The 1,990-nt window shown below is 44.4% G+C and overlaps 1 protein-coding gene across 1 annotated transcript; it reads left to right on the top strand.

The window, feature by feature from the left end:
* The first annotated feature begins 504 nt into the window (after positions 1-504).
* On the top strand, positions 505-1,449 carry LOC119253951 (olfactory receptor 1E5). The gene has a single exon (XM_037521174.1). The coding sequence runs from the start codon at positions 505-507 to the stop codon at positions 1,447-1,449; it is 945 nt and encodes a 314-aa protein (XP_037377071.1).
* Positions 1,450-1,990: the final 541 nt, after the last annotated feature.

The raw sequence follows: 1,990 nt of genomic DNA on the forward strand, positions 1-1,990 counted from the left end.
ACAGGGAGATAATGATTACACAATTCTGAAGGTAAGAGAGGTTTACCCATGAGGGTCTGATGGTAATTGATGCCACCGGTAAGGATGCAGATGTAGAATTATAAATGAACGGTGTTTAGGAAAAAGCTCTAGGAAACACTAATAGATAAGAATGGTTGGGGAAGAAACCAATCACAGTTATTGAGAATGAATGAAGTGGACAGTATTAGGAGAACCAGTGTGATAGCATAGAAGCTAAGAGATTAGAGTGACGAGTGACGGGAGGGAGGAGCCGCTATTGTGACTAATTGCGATGCTATTTACTGAGAAGTGAAAATAAGTTTAGAAAGTGTCTTTGATTGAGTGATATGGTGTATTTCTGGTTATAGAGAATGGTGACTCAGAAAATGAGGGTGAAATACATGACTACAGATAAACAGAATATGTATCAAAGAAATATGTTCATTTTTATTCAGGTTTTTAATGGACTCTGCTATTTTCTCCTAAAGATACTGGAAACAGAGCATGACAGGAAGAAATCAAACTGTCATATCAGAATTTCTCCTCCTGGGCCTGCCCATCAGGCCAGAGCAGCAGAACCTGTTCTATGCCCTGTTCCTGGCCATGTATCTAACCACCGTCCTGGGGAACCTTCTCATCATCGTCCTCATCCGCTTGGACTCTCACCTCCACACGCCCATGTATATGTTTCTTAGCAATTTGTCTTTCTCTGACCTCTGCTTCTCCTCTGTCACGATGCCCAAGTTACTGCAGAACATGCAGAGCCAGGTCCCTTCCATCCCCTACGCCGGCTGTCTGACCCAAATGTACTTCTTCCTGTTTTTTGCAGACCTGGAGAGCTTCCTCCTGGTGGCCATGGCCTATGACCGCTATGTGGCCATCTGCTTCCCTCTGCACTACACCAGCATCATGAGCCCCAGGCTCTGTGTGTCCCTGGTGGTGCTGTCCTGGGTTGTGACCACCTTCCACGCCATGTTACACACTCTGCTCATGGCCAGGTTGTGTTTTTGCGCAGACAATGTGATCCCCCACTTTTTCTGTGACATGTCTGCTCTGCTGAAGCTGTCCTGCTCGGACACTCGAGTTAACGAGCTGGTGATATTCATCATGGGGGGCCTCATCCTCGTTGTTCCATTCCTACTCATCATCATGTCCTATGGACGAATCGTGTCCTCCATCCTGAAGGTCCCTTCTGTCAGGGGGATCCGCAAGGCCTTCTCCACCTGTGGCTCCCACCTCTCTGTGGTGTCGCTGTTCTATGGGACAGTCATTGGTCTGTATTTAATCCCTTCATCTAATAATTCTACTGTTAAGGAGACTGTCATGGCTATGATGTACACTGTGGTGACCCCCATGCTGAACCCCTTCATCTACAGCCTGCGGAACAGAGACATGAAAGGGGCTTTGGGAAGAGTCTTTAGCAAAAAGAAAACTCCCTTTTACCTATGACAATAAGGCTTGGGATGTTTACATAGTTTATTCAGTAGATGCGCTGATACTAAGTTACTTTGCAACTTTCTGTTAAGTGGCATACTAAATAATTATCCAGTCAGTAGAAAAGATGAAGTGGAGGAGCACAGTTGAACAAGAAAGAGGATCCTAGTGACACGCTGGGAAGGTCTTCCTTTTGGTTCTTCCGGGGAGACCCTGAGGAAGCATAGTTTTAAAGCTTTTAAATGATATTTCTGACTCCATTAGCTTCACAGCTAATTTATCATGTCTTCATTTTTTTTTTTTTTTATTCAAAACTCTGCTTCAAATAGTCATCTGTTCTCCCTGGTCAATGCACACTAAAACTCAAACCCCTCCCTTTCCTGGCTACCTCTGCTCAAGTGAACTTTTCATTGTTGAATACAATGAACATATTCTTACCTCTCTCTGAGTAAGGGATCAGATCATTCTATCTCTTAACCTTATCTCTTCTGTTTTATTTTTATGTCTACATTAGCTCTCAGGCCCCACCTGAACCGCCTGTGAGCGGTCTGTTTAC

Source organism: Talpa occidentalis, unplaced genomic scaffold (assembly GCF_014898055.3).
Source record: "Talpa occidentalis isolate TD23 unplaced genomic scaffold, MPIMG_talOcc4v2.1 talOcc4.2479, whole genome shotgun sequence".
Lineage (NCBI taxonomy): Eukaryota > Metazoa > Chordata > Mammalia > Eulipotyphla > Talpidae > Talpa > Talpa occidentalis.